Genomic DNA, 17,460 nt, shown 5'->3' on the forward strand with positions numbered 1-17,460 from the left:
TGTTATACAACGTTTGACTATTTAATTGTCGCGCACATGAGTGATACGACTATGGAGCTCGGAAGTTGTCGTTTTTATTAAGACATTAAAACAGTACATAGCAATTTCGCAGGAACAAATGTCTAAAGTTGAGCTGTAAAATTTTCCCGAACCACTTTTTTGAGGGGATTTCGGCGAAATATTCTTAAACGAAAACAACTAAATGGACAGTATATAAGTGTTATCTATAGGCACTAAAGATATTTCGAACGATCCAACAATACTAAAATAGAAGGACCTGCAAGGATGGCATTGAGCTAACTGTTAATGCGAATGCCGTTTGGTGAATATTCCCTACAAATTGATGTTCATATAATGTTTGGTATAGTTAACTTAAGTATTATCACATATAGAAACAAATGATATACAATGATATTATGCGAAAAAGTTTTAAAATGATCAATATAGAATTAAGTAATTCGTGTTTGAAAAATTGTACTGAAAAAAATTAATTTATAAATAAGTTTAAATTTGCATAAAATGGGTTTGTACAGTTTACTGAGTACTACATTAATTGCACATAAAGAAAATATGTAAATGCAAAATTTTTAAGTTTTATGGTTATATAACAATATTATAATATTACGAATTTGTCGATGTATGTCGTATTTTAAGTTTTATAATAATATTTTTTTAATTGCATTCATTTCAAAAATGTTATGAATACTCACCTATTGTAAGCTATAATTATAAATAGAATATAAAATATGTGTACATATGTGTACATCGGTTCTATAATTAATATTTCATATAGTATGTTTAAAATCGCTTTAGTCTGTCAATCCAAACGGTGAACTAAAAATAATAATAATTGTAGTAAAACCCGGGTTCATTGATTTTTTTGAAAACGCAAAAGTTTTCTTGGACATAAAGGATAAGCGCGTCACGTAACGCAAAAAAAAATCCATTCAGCAGTGACCACCAGTATACCTGTAAGTAGGAGAAAATATTTCTGCCATATAACTAAAGTGACCGATGGGTAGCCATCGCTTTTTGTCGTGAGTGCGTTTGAAGATAGACGCGATGATTGTATACACATTACGTTTTTCTCGATGTTATTGTATGTATACAATAAATAATATATGTCGTCCTGGTGAAAGCAACAACGCCCAGGACGATATACGGTCGGATTCGATGTGTATATAGTATATATGTACATAATATGTTTCGGTCTATGCGCGCGTGATCGGATTTTCCTCATCGTTTTATATAACTATACAGAGTGCTCTACTTACACGGCCACACTAATTTTCTAAGTATATTATATTTTTGAAATAAAATCAGTTCTTGTAATTTGAAGCATAAAAAAATAATAATAATTTCTTAACTATTTAAGATTTTTCAATTTTTAATACATTTTGTTGGCTTTTGAAATGTACTAAAAATTATCCAAAATACGAGTTTTCATTAGAAAATTAAAAAAAAACATTTTCATACTTGGTGAGTATTTTTGAATACTTCTGAATTAAAAGAATAGGTTTTTATTTTTTTTTCAAATACACAAACATTGACTTAGAAAATGAATATAGCCACTAACCACTATCGACTAGCATCACTCAGTATACGGAACCGTTTTACGGTTAGTGATGGGCGGAGGGGGTCTTGAAATCAGTCACACCCCGCACGGGTAGGATTGCGCAACACTCGTCGAACGAATATCAACAATAATATTTTACTGTCCCCGAAACGATGTCTGGAGGAAGGGGCTGAAATAATAACGATCAAATTAACAATGATAACGCGTGACAAAACGCGAATCGACACGCCGCGTCCATATACGTTGACTGCACCTGTGTCAGCATCGATATCGGTTCAAACGCATACAGATACACGTATAACCGATTATGTTGTGTACAGTGCGCTATAATAAATGTACGTATTTATATGGGTAAACTACGTGTGCAAACCAGACGGCAATTATGTTGCGTAATATTATCATATATATTATATGTGAAAAATTTCAAGAAACTCAAAATGGAAAATAAACCCGTCGGCCGATGCGCGCTGTCGCATAGCTCGTCTAACGTTCTACCTAATCCATATAGTTGTAATAATTATTATTTACGAATATCGCCGTAGACGCGGATAATAAGGGATTTTACCCCCGGGGCGTATTTAGTGGGTGAGCGATGATGGGTAAAACCGCTCTGAACGGCGCTCGGATTTGCATTTATATACCTAGTTATTATTATAGGATTTTCCATTTTTTGTATAAATATGTGAAATTATCACAAGATCAAAATTATATTTCAGATTAAAAATATATACTTAATTAACTATTTTATACAGCCCGTGGCTACTTCTTTACTTCCCTCGTTGCGTCACTTATTTGTCTTAATATATATATATATATATATCATTATATGAAATTAAAATTAAATAAATAAAAATAAATATATGAAACATTGGGGTGTACTCGCGTACTATATAGAATAATCCCACTGGGCCCGGTTAAAATGAAAAATTCCAACAGTCAAACAATTCCAGCTTTTCAATCAATTTTTCTACGTACCGTTGCTAAAGCGCTTTGGTATGTACAAAATAAATCGCTTCACTATAATCTTCTAATTAAAACTTTTAATGAAATGGTAATAACACTGAGATTTAAATAAGGTGATTAATTTGCGTCCTACAAGTAGCAATTGTATCGTTCTACTATATTATATAGTCTGTAAATATTCAATAACTGCTTTAAATAAAATAAATAAAAAAAAAAATAGTAACAATCAAGAGCCAAGAGTGTGAATGTATTATAATAATGTGTTGATCACGGAATATCCGTATTATGATATGCAATCGTGTTGTTAATTTCACGCGCATAATCCCGCCGGGAATCGATCTCCGCCGACTTAACTGCCCCTGTTTGAACGCAATGCATATTCATTATAATAATAACAACAGTACCTATACTCGTATGGACAACATTATTATAATATCGTATCGTTTTGCATTATTATTCTCGCGTTCGCCCAGCACACGGTGGTCACCGACAATGGAAACAATATTGTTTTCGCGATCAAAACGACACACGACATTACAAACATATTATGTTATTTTCGATACGCGCGTATACAATATGCATAATAAATGGATTGATCAGCGTGTGCGTGTGCGTGTGGCGCCAGAGAAATTCGCACGGCCGTGTGCGTTACGCGATATAATTATTGATTTACAAAACAAAATGTCGACGACGCCTCGACCACCGTATCCCCGTCATCGCCACCGCAGCTGATCGTCGAAGAGTTAAGATATTTTTCCCCGAACGTGTGTCTTGCAAGCCACCGTCCGCCGGCAAGTTCTATTGACCGCCGTCATATATCGTATTTAAACGCATAGCAGACATACGGTTTTTGATACATCTCCACCCTGAAAATAATGATACGATGTCATACATTTGACAGGTTTTGTAGCATAATACACCACGCTATAGATTTGTAAATACACGCAAAATGGGTATTGGGATATTCCGGAACTACGTATCACCTATATACATATTATTATTATAGAGATGCTGCGGAGTGCCGAGCGAAATTTTCAGACTGGAAAAGAGTTTGAAATCATAGTAAACACACTTTGAGTACTACGTAGATTCAATGTACGACGCGTATATCTTATACTTTTAAGCATTCTGCGTCGCGCTTTTATAAGATTTGAAATAAACGCACCTCGTGATTTTATTATCAACAGTTAATTGACCATAAGACACATTACGATAGGAATGAAAAAAAACGATGAAAATGTATAAAATAATAGAATCGTACGTAACTTATGATTTCAAAAATTTTAATATAATTTATTTATTAAAATAATAAGTGCTTAATACTTATAAATATATACATATATTTATGATTTAAGATAATTATTGAATATACATATACTACTTATTGAAACAGCTGTACGAATTATGAAATAATAATATTAAAAATTTTTAATTTCTATACCCGTGTATTATATCAAAGTCGACTAAAGTCGTTACGTGCGTAAATCTAATATTGGTATAGAGCCGAATAAAGTTTGTCGAAATTGAATTAGATGAGATTTTGACGTGGGTGGAAAACAAAATATCTTTCAAGACTTAAATAATACGCTTAAAGTGTACATATATAATATAGCAAAAGATTTTGAAAGCGACTTGTAATATATATGAGGGTCACGAGAACTCGCGTTGAAACGTGATTAATCTAAAAACGCCAGTTGCCGTAGATACACACAATATACATTTTAAGTATAAACAACCCATCTTTGAAAAAGGTGCTTTAATATCAAATTATGCGTAAGATTATACAACAAGCAAAATTAATAATAATAATACAAAAAAAAAACGTGATAAAATGTTACAGTTTTTACGTTATTTATTTTACAATTTTTATTTGATTCTTGCTTAATAACCAAGTCCCCCTTACTTCAGAGCTCATAATGCACGCATAAACAGTAACACATTATTTTAAAGACATATTTAGTCTAATAATATCATTAATATATAAATAATTAATTTAATAAAAGATAGTCATTGAATAAGTCACTCGATGCATACGAAAAACTGAGCGAAGAATGTCTGGACACCTGTATTATTAAGTATATTTTATAATTTATAGTTTATTTTATTTAAATAAAAATTATAGTAACAATATATTTAACTATTGATAATACGGATTTAATTATAAATAGGAAATAAAATCAAATAAATCTGAATATATATAAAATATAATTATTTATAAAAAAAAATATTCTACGAAATAGTATGTTTGAATTGCAACAAAATGATCAAAATTGTTGTTTTTTACTTAAAATATAACGATACATTAAGCATATTTAATACACTTGACAATCTGATCATTGAAAGCGTGTATAAAAAAAATGTCTATGTGTTTTAAATATTTTTATATTTTTAAATTATAAATTATTTATTATCTTGTACTAAATTATTAAACTTTTCAATGTAACTTAACATTTGCGTAACTCTTTTAAAAATAAAACTAAAAAAATTAAAAATGCCTAACAAATACACAAAAATAAAATTAAAAAAACCACCCATTATTGTAAAATAAATACATTTATTGCTCTGTTCAAAATATAAAATGTAAGTAAAAATAATAATATTTATAATTATAGTTATTATAGCACTTAGAACATTTATTTTAAACCAAGTTTATAGGTGTATGACAATATGAGCAATTTCAAATTACGGTGATAGTTTTATTTATTTATTCATTTATTTTATTTTTATTGTATGTAATATTTTTATAATATATATATTACACCATTTATAAATGACAACTGATATATGGTGGGTTTGGTTTACCTATAATATTTAAAAATAAACAATATTAATATAATAATATTTGTGTTGAGTATATACTAAAAAACACTCTTCAGCCAGGTTAAGGCATACCAGGTTAGGTGCATCTATCTCTGGTCCATGATGTAAAGATTTAACAAAATCATTAACAGATTCACTTAAAATTATAAATTACAGGTATAGTCCGATTACGAGATATAAAATCACGGTCTATGCTAAAAACTACAGATTAATCTAATTAAATTTATTATGCACAAAAGATGTAATGCAAATACTAAAACTTACCTACAACGTGCAGCCTTTTGACTTGTTAACCTAAAGTAACAAAAAATATAAAATGTTTATTTTTTTTTATTATAGTTTATTAAGTGAATTTCGTCGTTTTTCCTTTGACGTTGAAACTGAAGTGAAATAGATTTATAGTTCAGATGTCTGACAAATGTCATCAATACTAAAAGAGACTCTTTCTGTAAATCGAATATTTGTATCAGTTTTGATAAACAACTCAGATGTCTTTTTAGTATATCTTTAAGTGACAGAGTGAGAGATGTATCCTTAATCTAGGACATAGAACATTAAAGCTAGAAAAGAATGTATAAAATATTTCATAAATGTTGTAAAATGTCATCCTGTTAAATTTAACCTGCACCTTAAAACGTATAGATATTACTTTACATTTGTATTTAGTGTAATACTATTAGAGTTCCTACTCATTAAGCTTGATGTAATTTAAGACGGGGATTTATAGTAACATGTAAAAAAAAAAAAATTCCGATTAGGTTTTTGACGATATAATATAATATATCGAATAATAAATAATTCCGATATATATATATATATATATATATATATATATATATATATATATATATATTATATATATGTTTTAAAACCAGTATTATATTATATTTTTATTGCGTTTCTGTCAAAAGCAGTTATTTAATTTTTTTATAGCCCTCAGACATACCAAAATAATACTATTTTTAAAACAATTATTTTTGTTCAACTTTCACAATAATTTATATGTATATGTATATATTTAAAATATATAAAATAGGTAAACTGGTAAACATGTTATCTATCAAAACGAAACCAAGACATTTTTCTTAACCGTTTTGTAATGGTTACAGATATTTCTTACATATTTGAATACAATGTGTATTATTATTTTATCTTTCCTATAACTTTTCATTCAACATATTTATAGTAATCGCCTTTTGACATTGTAAAAAAACAAGCTTAATTCATACAAATACATTTAATCACATTTTTGATCGCTTGTGAAATATAATTATTAATAAAATCAAATTTTAATACTTATGGTGACATATATACTGTATGGTAATGATAATAGTATATAGTATGACAATATTTATTGAAATAATGAGAAGTAATATCAATACATAATATAACTAATTGAATGAAAATAATGAAAATTTAAATTATAAATAATATTCTTGACACCGATAGTACAAAAGAAACGATTGGTACTTAATCGTAATTGAATTATCACACTTTTCAAAACGAACCTATACTGGTCGGCGTCATTAATCGATTGGTATACTACATTATTATATTACACATATTATGTGGATGTAATGTATTTTAAACCGGGTTAGTTATATTGATTATTGTTTGCGCTGTAGGCAGTTATTATTATATAATAAATAGAATATAATTCCGAATTGTTATAGCTCAATGGAATTGGACGATGTAATAAATCTATTCAATGTCAGAAAAAAATGTTCCATTTTCTTTGAACTGATCTGTAGTGATTGCTTCTTGTCTCATGTTACCGTCCCTAAATTTATTTAGACCGAAACTACACTCTACCGTATCATCGTCACATTGATTTTAACTAAGTTATCGACAACTTACTCGCACTACAGATTTTCTCTCAGACGTAGACGTCAAAACAATATTATGTACCCATTAAGAGTGTTGGGTATATCTCGTATGTAATTTTTGTTAGAATTACATTTTTTTTTCGGTTTTATTTGTCCCTCATGCCTGTATATTTACGTTGGTTCAGTGTTACAGCGCAATCTAATATTCAGGAACGTTATTTAAAATGTAATTGTTTTATATTTCAATGTATTAAAATATTTATTTATTTAATATTTATTTTTGTATTATATATTAACAGTTTTTTTTTTCGCAAGAAAAGTTGTACAAATATTTTCCTCATACATAATACATACCTAAATTATTATTATAATAACAACCTATTTATTTGGTAGGGAACTACTATTGTTCAGTTGGCTTGACATGTCTATAATATATCCAACTTATTAGTAACGTAAGACAAATATTTTGTTAATAATAAAAATAAAAATATTATGTGATATGATTTTAGGGTAATATTATATATGATTATTTTTTACTATCATTAGTTTTATTAGCTATTAGTTTCTTTAAATATTATTAAGTTTAAAAAAAAAATAGATTTTAAAAAACCTATTTTATACATAAATTACATCTATTTTTTTCACTAAATCTTTTTAGTGTACCAATATTATTTTTGTACGTATTCCATAAAAATATTCATTTAGGTGTATGATATTTTGTATAAAATATTTACAAATTGTGTTTAAAATTCCCGTAGTAGTTGTACGTTTGCATAGTTATTTTTGACAATGGTATACAATTAATTATATTACGATTTTAAAATAATAATAATATAGAAATATTTAAACAAATTAAAATTTACTTTTTTTTTGTTGAGTCTTTTAATTTAGTAATATACCTAATATTCGAATGTATAACACTATTTTTTTTTACATTTTTAGTACACCATCTAATAAGATTTTAATACCAGTTAAATAACAAAAAAATAAATAAATAAATATATCTAGATACAGATAAAGATATAGATAAATAAATAATCTTTTTGTATATAAATAGCAATTTTAATATAATTAAATTAGTAATTACTAAAATTATAATAATTATTGTAAAATAATAATAACTACGAACTATTCGTCTTTTACTTTGTAGTGTATTAGTTATATACTAACACTGCATAAGTCTATACTAAACTAAAAAAAATAGGTTCATATTTTAGATAAACTTTATATATAGGTATGGAGTAATATAATATAGTATATAGTACTTAACTGCTTTTATTATATAAAAATTGTTATTTATATGCAAACAATAAAATATATAATATATAATATTAATATATGAACCTATTTATTATAACTATATCTTATACGGTATATTATTGTAGATTAGGAACAATATGGTACACAAAATAACAGCAATATATAAGCGTTATTTATAAATCTATGTTTATACATTTTGATTTTGTGGAAAATTCTCAATTATTTGAATAATGACATGTTTTTTTCATCAAATTACTGTTGTAAATAAGTGTAATAAATTATGTATTTATGTATTTTATTACATCCGATTAGTTGCTATTCTCTGTTATTTCACATTTTATCTATTCGACATCAATATAAAATAAATTGTAACATTTTAAGTAAGTTTGGATTATTTATGGATATAATTGAAACAGTAAAATATTAAAAACGAGTACCTATTCGTCATATTTTTTTAATCCTGTAATATTTATTCTACTACTATATAATTTTAAAAATTTTAATGAAAAAATATTCTATACTAAACAAATTATTTATTATGTCATAGGTTGCCAATTTTATCCCATCGACAATCACTTCAGATTTATCAGGTTATCGGAAACCACACCAGTTGGTTCTGAGGTGATGCAGATCGAAGTGTATCCAAGGAGAAACCTCAGTTTGCAACCAATTGATAGTGTAAGTATTGCATATATTAATCGAAAAAATACGAGTAGCGAAAACACTAAAATTATTTGTATTAAATATTTATTCAACAGCACGATGACGTGGCATTTTTTAAATTCCGTACAATTAATCGGACAACGATTTCATTAAGACTAGCCCGATCACTAGATGATTTAGTCGACCGACCAAATCCCATCGAATTACTAAAAGTCAAATTAGTGTGTGGAGTTGAAGATGTTTCGGTAACTATTATTTTCTCATTTATCTATAGAAGTTACGATTTAATGCACATTAAAAATTTTTATTTACGATTTAAAAAATATTTTTTTTTTTTTGTATTTATTTAATACTTACATTAAAAATTAATATTTGATTATTAAATACAAAATTGTTACTTGATTGTTTGATAATTTAATTGCAGATTAGCTCATCAATTGTCATTACCATCTTTGTCGACGATGTAAATGATAACAATCCTTACTTTGTGAATGCACCTTACGGTGCTGACATTTCCGAATCCACGCCTATCGGTAATTAAGTGTTTTAATATAAAAAAATATATATAATAACTTACAATTGCAATTGTACATAGGATATTTTTATTATAAGTACTAAATATTGATATCTTACCATAGGAACAACTGTCGTACGAGGAATAAAAGCATTAGACGCCGACAAGCCGTCTACACCAAATTCAGAAATACGATATTTAATCGCTGCTTCGAAGTCTCAAGCTAAATTTTCACTAGTAATGGACGCTAATGGTTCCGCAGCAGTGGTACTAAAAGAACCACTCAACTTCGACGCCGGAGACGAACAATTTTTGTTAGAAATATACGCCAAAGACGAGGGTTCCCCGGCCAGGAACACCAGTACGGTAGTTGATGTGCGAGTAAAACGTGATGAATCCAGAGTACTAAAATTTACGAGTGAAGTGTATCACAGTCAATTTAAAGAGCATTTTCCAATAACGGTGAGATTTTGTAGAATATTTTCGAAGCAGACAATTTTTTTTTTTTTGTAGTTTTTCAAATGTATTTAAAAATTTGTAAATATACAGGGCAAACGAATACTCCAAGAAATACCGTTCATCCCACCGATTCATGCATTTTACGAAAATAATGCACTCAATGCTTCAATCACATATTCTTTAACATCACCAGACTTCGATGAAGACGTATTTCATATAGATCAATTAACTGGCAGGATATTCCTCGACAAGGAAATTGATGCCGATTTGCTTCCATCAAATATATTTTTGCTCAAAGTAAATGCGCAGTTGTTTTATAATTTGTCGAATTGTGTTGATTTAATATAACTTATACACAATAATAAAATAACAAAAAAATAAACAAATACTTCATGTTTTTTTAATATTTCATTATAATGTATAATAATTGTCACCGCAATTTATAAAACCATATGATATGAACATTTGTATAGATCCAAGCGACCGACATGAACAACCCCTCTAAAATTGCACTGGCTGAAGTGGAAATCGAAGCGATCGATGTGAACGATAACCAGCCCAAGTTTGAAGTAGATTCGTACAACGTTAGCGTTTACGAAAACATCCCGAACGGCTACAACGTGCTGAGGGTGGTTGCGACGGACCTAGACCAAGGGGATAACGGCGAATTTGTCTATCATCTAGTGGATCCTAGTCAGGCGTTCACCATTGACGGAAAGACCGGTTGGATAACGGTGCGAAACTACACTAAGTTAGATCGAGAACAAAAGTCTAGTTTCTCTCTGCGAGTGTACGCCCGAGAAAAAATACCGTTCGTAATGCAACAAAAAGAAACGGGGTAAGTAGTGTGATATAAACGAAATGTTAACCGATCATTTATAGCATAGTGATAATTAATAATATTTACATGTATATACTTCTGTTTTCAGAGACGCGTTTGTTAGTGTTGAAATTACCTTGCTTGACGTCAACGACAATAGTCCAACATTTGTGCCAAATAACCAGTACGCTTTCAAAACAAGAGTCGACAGTACGATAGGAACGACGATCGGAAAGGTATGTTATTAAGTAAAATATATTCTGTAAAATTGCTCGTCTATAATATATATATATATATATATATTATATATATATATTGTAATGTTTATATCAATAACCATGCTACTTTAATTTCAAAATATTATATTAAATATAAAGTAAATAATACTGTTGTATTTTTTAAACTTAGGTTGAAGCTATAGACCCCGACGATGGAGATAACGGACGTGTGGTTTATAAGATATCTTATTCGCCAAATAACGAATCGGAACTTTTCGCGATCAATCCTGACACTGGTGAAGTGACTATGAATGAAATGCCGATAAATCCTGGCAAACATACTATAATCGTGAACGCATCTGACCAACCAATCGATCCAAAAGAAATGAAATATTCTCTAGCAGTCGTTACAATCACAATTGTTACAGAAGGTACTTAATTAAAAATTCTAAATTCACATCAAAATTTAATTTTTTATTATTTTTATACAATAAATATTTTATGGCTTACAGAAGTGATTAATCCTGATTTTGTTAACGCTCCTTATGAATTTTGGGTTGGAAGTGATGTTCCCGTTGGCACTAGTGTAGGTCAAGTCCGAATAGTTTCAGAAAATCCTAGTATCGATTATGATTTACTTCATACATATCAAGAAGGAGGTAATGTACTCAAATGCAAATTACCGTACTTATCTATGTATTTTTTTTAATACGTAACTTCTTAAAATTTCAGTGCCGTTCGCCGTGGAGGAGAAAACCGGCACGATATCGGTCGTTGAGGTCATTTCGAATTTCGATCGGACTGACTATGAATTCGAAGCGGTTGCAACAGATAATCGAAATTTGATTATTTCAACAAATGTTACTATTCATATAGTTTATTCGGATTCTAGTCAAACATTGACAAAGTAACGTATAGCTTAATTTTATTCCCAAAATAAATATAAATTGTTTTATAGTATACAATTTATTTATGTATATTAATTAATAATTTAAATTATTTATAGAACCGTAGATCCAATAAGTCTAGTGTTTCGAGTTCGTGAGAATCTACCGGGTGTTGCTATCGGAAGATTATGGAATATTGATTTCTCAAACTCATCAACCATGTCTAAGCCTAATTTTATAGTTGCCGACCCGGATGACGGAGAGTTATTTACCGTATCCGAAGATGGCGTTTTATACACAAAATCTGGCTTGGATAGGGAAACCAAAGAAAGTTTCAAGTTGACGGTTATTGCAGATCGGAAAACAAAAACTGGTATCCACCATGCGACAATTTTCCAGATACGTATTATAGTCGATGACGAAAACGATAACGCACCAGAATTTCAAAAAACACACTACGAAGGTTCAGTATTGGAAAATTGTGCCGTCGGTACACTCGTCGAATTAAATGCACCTGTTAGAACAATCGATCGAGACATTGGACCTAACGCTATTTTTTCATTGACATTAAATGGAGAAGGTAAATCCTTTTTTAATAAATTAAAAATTATTATATTTTAAACTTAGCTTTTTAAAAACTGATAAGTTGCTTGCTTAAAAATATCGTTTGATGATAATTTTTCTAGAATAAAATGATATTCATATCAACATAAGTAATTCAGAATAATTCAAACTAATTTTGTTTTTGACAAAATAACAAGTTAATGTTAATGTTATTATTCCTAGACAAAAATTAAAATTGAAAAATATAATATACTTTGATAATTTTTAGAATAAAATTTATTAACATAATATTACGTGTCTTTTATCATTTAATATACAAAAAGTTATGTTTTAAAAAAGTAAAATATTTTAATTATTTATAATATATTATATAGTTATTAAAATAATAAAAAAAATAATTTTCATCAGCTTATACGCAATGTATAGATCATACAAAATAATATAAATATAATAAATTATATAAGTAAAGTTTTTCACTTGTACTAATTTGTTTTTTTTTTTCATACATTATGTAGTCATCAATAAAAATACGATGGATATTAAAAATGTTATACCATACATTTATAATACATATTAATTTTAGGTAGTGAAATTTTTACAATCAACAAAGAATCTGGAGACGTGATTGTTTCGAAACCTATGATCGATAGAGAAGTTAAGGACACTTATAATCTTAAGATTGTTGCTACAGACCGAGGAAATTTATCGTCTGAAGCTTATCTTACAATACGTGTAACCGATATAAATGACAACGTTCCCGTTTTTAAACGTATGACCGTTTATACCAAAGACAAATTAAGAGTCGCAGTCAGTACCAAGTCGAATATATCAGTCACACTGGGTGATTACACGATACCACATCGATTGGATAACGTCACTACGACCGCCGTCGTATGGCTTCCTGAAACGATACAACCTGGTACGCCAATACTGGCAGTGAATGCCGAAGATGCTGATTCCACCGGATCAACAATCACGTATAAACTAGCAAAAAGTGGCCTGGAGTTTGCTATTCATCCGATTTCGGGTCAGCTATCCGTAGTGGGTCAGTTGAAAATCGGCGAACAAGAACTAAACGTCACCGCGGAAGACGAAGGCGGTCTGATGACTTGGATATTGATAATCGTATTTGTCGAAGAGGACATATTGTTTGAAAAAAAGTAAGTTTCAATATTTTTGTACATCAACTAAATATCCAACGAATTTCCTCTGCATTAAATCATATAGTATATTGTTATCATAATGATCATCATGCTACTGTATTTTTTTTTAGATTATATGAATTTTGGGTACCTGAAGGTACGTATAAACAACACGAAATCGGTTGCATCACAACGGAAGAAACTTCGGTCGTATACTCGTTAACCAAAAAAAGTTACCGGAACCCCACGTTTGTTATGACTGACGTTGGATGTTTATTGGTAACTGGTGATCTAGACAGGGAAACTAGAGAATCATTTGACCTGCGGTTGACGGGTAAAAGAAAGTCCGGTGGAACTCCGTCGACAGTGGATATCGTTGTCAAACTGTTAGATGTAAACGATAATGCGCCACAGTTCCGAAATCATCATCGGGTACGAAAGTTGTCCGCCGGTGAAATTGGACTTAAAGGATTTGAAGGAGAGCTCACAGTGCCCGTTTATGAAGCGACATTGGCCGAAGCCGGTACGATAGGAACCATGATTACGAGAATCGTGGCTGAAGATCCGGATGGACCAGAAGACGGAAATTCTATAGTTACGTACAGTCTATTCGGACCGGGTTCAGCGTTATTCGATATAGACCACGTAACCGGAGTGGTTATATCAAAAATTCCACTGCAAGGGGGTATTTACAATGTTACCGTGGTCGCATCGGATTCGGGTTTTTCTAGAAAAGATAACGCCGCGTTATTAATCGTCAGCGTCGCTGACAAAAACTCTGGAGTTGAAGAACCGTTACTTGAACTTCGTTATTTTGAAGTGGAAGTGGAAGAAAACTGTATAGTGCCATTAGAAATCCTCAAACTTAACGTGACATCACGGTTTAGACGATCCGCAACGTCCGTCAGTTATTCAATAATTCCCTCGGAAAACAGCGAGAGTTTTGAGTGAGTCATCGTTGCGTGTCAAATTATTATTATTTATTTAAATGTAATATTAAATATACAATTTAATTTTTTTATTAAACAGAATTGATTCGAAAAATGGCAATATTTATCTTATTGAAAGTCCTGATAGAGAGTCTACTCCGACTCTGACGGTAATGGTTCGTGTTGAAGTGATAGGGAGGAAAGGAAAATCAACTTATACTGTACATCCGGTTGCACATGACATAGGTATGATAATTTAGTATATTGTAATTGCAGTAGTAATTTATTTAATAATAAAAAATAACGGCATTTTATTGGTTTAGCTCTTAACGAAGCTCGAATTGTGCTCCGAATAATCGATCAAAACGATAACACTCCTATTTTCACAAACGACAGTATACCAGTGATTGCCGCTGTATCTTCGTTGACAGGTTACGGAACTCCGGTGGCAACAGTTCAAGTATGTTTGGTGTACTTACGTTATGTTATGTGAAACAATTATTTTTAACTTGTCTAAACACGCGTGATTATTTAACTTTAGGCGACAGACCCAGATCTAGATATCAACTCAGACATAAGATATACAATAGTCGGAGATCCCGTTGAAAAAAGATATTTCAATGTCGACGAACACACGGGCCTAATACGGACGGTCGGCGGATTTAATCAACTTTTAAATAATACCGTTTTTGGATTTGATATACGAGCAACCGACAAAGCCGGTGCACCCAACGGGAGATCGGCGATTACAAATGTCTTTGTTAGTTTTACATTTTGATACAATTATTGATTATAAACTATTTGAATAATATTGATATGTATTTGTATGTAAAAGGTTTACGTTTTGGACGATCAGAAAATAATAACATTGGCTATGGGGAAACAACCGTCAGTGGTTGAGAAAAACGTAGATGTAATAACAAGTTCAATGACTAATATCACTGGATGCATGGTTAAAATATGGAGAATAGATTCAAATATAAATAACATGTGAGTTTAACCATCTATAAATTTAATAAATTATCAGTTAAATTAATAATTAAAAGTTCAAATGTTTTATTAAGTTAGGTAATAATAATATAATACTAGTTTTTTATTTTAAAAATCGTTGAAGAAGTTCATTTTCAGCAGGTATTGACTTTTAATAGAATATAATTTTACTATCAAACTACAAACTATATATACGTAGATAATTGTATAAAATAAATAATATATTCTAAAATAAACACGTATTTTTTCTATTAATCGAGAGAGTATTAATTTTTAACTATACCTAGTTAAATATTTATGTTGGTATATTTAAAAGTATTTACCTATTAAATAATTTTTGTACTTAAATATTTACAAAATCATATGTACCTATTTTAGGACTGATATTCAACTTTATGCTGTGGATCCTATTACAAATGCATTGGCAGATAGTGATTTATTAATGAAGTAAGCACATTTTATAATATGATTGTTAATTTTATGATTTAATATAATCTCGGCCCACTCTTATATGTACTATTATTAAATTGTGTTTATTTGTGCCAGTTTGATGTTGGATCACCAAGATGAAATTAATTACGTATTAAAGCCGCTGCAATTCATTGGATTTTCTCGTATACCAAAAAGCCACAACGACGTAGTGGTAGAAAACTCATTAAGTCTGTATACAACGTTTGAACTGTTAACGGTTTTGTTCGGATTTATTATATTCATGGGGGCCATAACCGGAGTAACGTGCGTGTGCACGGGACGTAAGAGGTACGAAATAATAAGTATAAAATAAAAAGTAAAACCACTTTTAGTGGCGTACTTAACCGTTGCTGAGCTTGACTATTCTACTGTTATTATAAAACTCGTAGGGAGAAAAACAAGACTATTACTTCCTATGGAAATTTCGGTTTCCACGAGAGGTCTCCGTTCACTTTTAGTAATGGAAGTCTAGCGAGGCTATCAACCTGCGAACCCAGATCACTACAGAACCCAACATCATTCATGGAGGGTTCGCTTTTGTACGGAGGGGCTGTGACCAACCCTAAAAACTTACGAAGGGGTTTGCGATGCAATCAGTCCAGGTCGATCATACCCGTCGAACCGCCAATCACTCATATGCGGCTCCAGTGCGCGTCCAGGAGTGATCACCTCGATAATTTGCAAAATGATTGTTGTTCGTGTAGTAGTGCCACTGGAAGTACGGGCACCGCCAGTTTAACTGAATCCTTTGTCATGAAGTAAGTGTGGCCAATCCAATATTATATTAATATCGTACTGGGAGGTGGCATCTTTATGATGCTGTAGTTAGCGATGGTTATTTCACAGTATCATTATGTTGAACAGATCTAGCGAAAATTTCGAAGACTCGTTGCGTTCAATTGACAGATCTAATAATAACAGCAACTGTCAGAGGCATCACCGGTGTTGCAATGAGGATGATTCGAATAATACACAAACAAACAATACCAACATAAAGGTCTGCAAGTGTCCGTTGGCTCTGTGATTAAACTGCTCATTATTTTATTATTATTTTATAAATATTGTATATATTATATTATGTACAGACTATATCATGTTATTATTATTATTATTATTATTATTTAATTTGTTATTAAAAATAAAATTTTTAAAAATGATGTAAATAAAATGCATTTCTTAAAATAGTCGATTGAATATTATAAATTAGGTATAATATAATATTATGTGATATTCTCGTGGCAAATGAAACAATTATAAAATTCCAATTCCACGGTATTATAATATACTAAATAATTTGATGTAATGTTGTGATAAGTAAAGTGTGCCAGACCAAACGTTTTTATACTTTTCGATACTTA

At 30.0% G+C, this 17,460-nt stretch overlaps 1 protein-coding gene across 1 annotated transcript in view; it reads left to right on the top strand.

Annotated features, from left to right (window-relative positions):
* Nucleotides 1–17,270, top strand: part of LOC132921982 (cadherin-89D) — a 45,285-nt gene extending 28,015 nt beyond the window's left edge. The window contains exons 3-23 of the mRNA XM_060985257.1: nt 8,993–9,123; nt 9,204–9,353; nt 9,533–9,641; nt 9,747–10,084; nt 10,172–10,378; nt 10,555–10,919; nt 11,011–11,137; nt 11,310–11,550; nt 11,632–11,778; nt 11,852–12,026; nt 12,126–12,586; nt 13,154–13,730; nt 13,844–14,659; nt 14,742–14,887; nt 14,965–15,101; nt 15,183–15,401; nt 15,477–15,631; nt 16,010–16,078; nt 16,178–16,390; nt 16,492–16,860; nt 16,967–17,270. Of these exons, the coding sequence (XP_060841240.1) occupies nt 8,993–9,123; nt 9,204–9,353; nt 9,533–9,641; nt 9,747–10,084; nt 10,172–10,378; nt 10,555–10,919; nt 11,011–11,137; nt 11,310–11,550; nt 11,632–11,778; nt 11,852–12,026; nt 12,126–12,586; nt 13,154–13,730; nt 13,844–14,659; nt 14,742–14,887; nt 14,965–15,101; nt 15,183–15,401; nt 15,477–15,631; nt 16,010–16,078; nt 16,178–16,390; nt 16,492–16,860; nt 16,967–17,126 (5,312 nt within the window). The 3' untranslated portion in view covers nt 17,127–17,270. The remainder of the gene's footprint in view (nt 1–8,992; nt 9,124–9,203; nt 9,354–9,532; nt 9,642–9,746; nt 10,085–10,171; nt 10,379–10,554; nt 10,920–11,010; nt 11,138–11,309; nt 11,551–11,631; nt 11,779–11,851; nt 12,027–12,125; nt 12,587–13,153; nt 13,731–13,843; nt 14,660–14,741; nt 14,888–14,964; nt 15,102–15,182; nt 15,402–15,476; nt 15,632–16,009; nt 16,079–16,177; nt 16,391–16,491; nt 16,861–16,966) is intronic.
* Nucleotides 17,271–17,460: the final 190 nt, after the last annotated feature.

Source organism: Rhopalosiphum padi, chromosome 1 (genome assembly GCF_020882245.1).
Source record: "Rhopalosiphum padi isolate XX-2018 chromosome 1, ASM2088224v1, whole genome shotgun sequence".
NCBI classification, from domain to species: domain Eukaryota; kingdom Metazoa; phylum Arthropoda; class Insecta; order Hemiptera; family Aphididae; genus Rhopalosiphum; species Rhopalosiphum padi.